Here is a 2,025-nt window from a genome sequence, read left to right as displayed (position 1 = left end):
GTCTTGTTTTCTTACACATCTGGTTTCCATTTCCATCATGAATTGTTGTGTATTTAACCCTCTGTTCCCCCATGTCCTTGTGTGGAATTGTTTGTTTGTAAGTGCTTGTACTCTGTTACTGGTGCGCATCGGGTTTTGTACCCATGTAGGTTCGTTTTGTATTAAACTGCTCCGGCTATTACCTATCTCTGCTCTCCTGCGTCTGACTTCACTGCCACCAGGTCCGCATTCCTTACATATACCACACCTCCTCAGGCCTTATTGCTTATTAGAACACATAAGTGTATTATAAGGCATTATAAAGGTCATTAAAATAATTATAATATGTACTTCATAGAAAGTGTTACCCTTTATATTCTAACAACTCACATTTTAAGATTCATTATTTCATTTATTCCATGTTATGGGCTCTAACCAAGGAACAAGACTATTTGTCTCCCTCTTGCTGTTGCATGCAGTTCCTCTCTCTCTTCCTCCCTCCCTCTAACCCCTCCCTCCCTCCCTCTAACCCCACCCCTCTGGCAGAACCAGGAAGTCCCTCCCCCTCCCACAAACTCTCTTCTGAGGAAACGAAACTGATCTGAGTCTCTGTGTCGTCTGTCTGTGTGAGAGTGAACAACCGTCCAAATGGCTCAACAGGGAGTTCTGCTGGACCAGGACCAGTTCTGTTGTTCTGTCTGTCTGGATCTACTGAAGGAGCCGGTCACTACTGCCTGTGGGCACAGTTACTGTAGAATCTGTATTGAGGGCTGCTGGGATCAGGATGTTCTGAAAGGGGTCTATAGCTGTCCTCAGTGCAGAGAGACCTTCAGTCCGAGGCCTACGCTGAGTAAAAATAACATGTTGGCTGAGCTGGTGGAGAAACTGAAGAAGACAGGACTCCAGGCTGCTCCCCCTCCTGCTCTGTGCTATGCTGGACCTAGAGATGTGGCGTGTGATGTCTGCACTGGGACCAGAAAGCAGAAAGCCCTCATGTCCTGTCTGGTGTGTCTGGCCTCTTACTGTGAGACTCACCTCCAATCTCACTACGAATCTCCTGCTTTGAAGAAGCACAAGATGGTCAAAGCCACCGCACAACTACAGGAGAAGATCTGCTCTCATCATGACAAACTGCTGGAGGTTTACTGTCGTACCGATCAGCAGTGTATCTGTCTGATGTGTACAATGGACGAACATAAAGGCCATGATACAGTGTCAGCTGCAGCAGAGAGGACTGAGAAACAGGTAAGACCAGAACAACTTGTTGGTGACTGTCTGATAAACAAAGAATTAAAGATACAGTAGGAACTAAGGCTGTTTGAATATGAGATCATTCAAATGAAATAGATCCTCAGCAGAACAAATATGAACACAAACCTTGAGTATATAGATATGTCAACCCAGATTCTCCAGATGTATCACCATTTTCTAATGTCAAACACTATTATCATTCTGAATGCCCTTTTATGAGTCCAAAGTTCAGTCTCAACCTGTTGATACATGTAGTCCTACCATAAAAACTATAATCATTCACATAGCAACAAATAAATATCATTTAGTAAATGGACCATCCATTTGTTTAGATCTTCCTCTCTATGGGCCCTATGTCACATTACTATACTATTGATCTACTGGACTAATAAAGCTTGATAGCTCATTGAAGAGTGATTCTCCACAGAGGCAGCTGGGGATGAGTCAGCAGAAGGTCCAGCAGAGATTCCAGGAGAGAGAGAAGGAGCTGAAGGAGCTCCAACAGGCTGTGGAGTCTCTCAAGGTGAGTATTGTTGACCAGAGGAGACACACCATTTCACCTGTCTCCTCCAGTCAGAGAGAGAGAGAAAGTAGAGGGGCCCCTATCCAATCCCACTGACCCCACTGTTGGGAACAGGTTGTCACTGTTGAGGCAGTGAAGAAAGTAGAGGAGGATGGGTCAAGGCTGAGGGATCCTGAGAGGATCCCTGTGAGTAGTAGATCTGTGACAGCACAGAGGGACGGGCCAACGAGGGATATATGCTTCAGTAAGGTTGGCTTCTTAGTGTTCATAGC

The 2,025-nt window shown here is 45.3% G+C and overlaps 1 protein-coding gene across 1 annotated transcript in view; it reads left to right on the top strand.

Moving 5' to 3' along the window:
- The first annotated feature begins 541 nt into the window (after positions 1 to 541).
- LOC123732105 (tripartite motif-containing protein 16-like) overlaps positions 542 to 2,025 on the top strand; it is a 6,759-nt gene continuing 5,275 nt past the window's right edge. The window contains exons 1-2 of the mRNA XM_045711454.1: positions 542 to 1,224; positions 1,658 to 1,753. Coding sequence (XP_045567410.1) covers positions 628 to 1,224; positions 1,658 to 1,753 — 693 coding nt within the window. The 5' untranslated portion in view covers positions 542 to 627. The remainder of the gene's footprint in view (positions 1,225 to 1,657; positions 1,754 to 2,025) is intronic.

This window comes from Salmo salar, unplaced genomic scaffold (assembly GCF_905237065.1).
Source record: "Salmo salar unplaced genomic scaffold, Ssal_v3.1, whole genome shotgun sequence".
In the NCBI taxonomy this organism is placed as follows: domain Eukaryota; kingdom Metazoa; phylum Chordata; class Actinopteri; order Salmoniformes; family Salmonidae; genus Salmo; species Salmo salar.
Note: the sequence above shows the minus strand (reverse complement) of the source record. Positions and strands in the feature narration are given on the sequence as shown.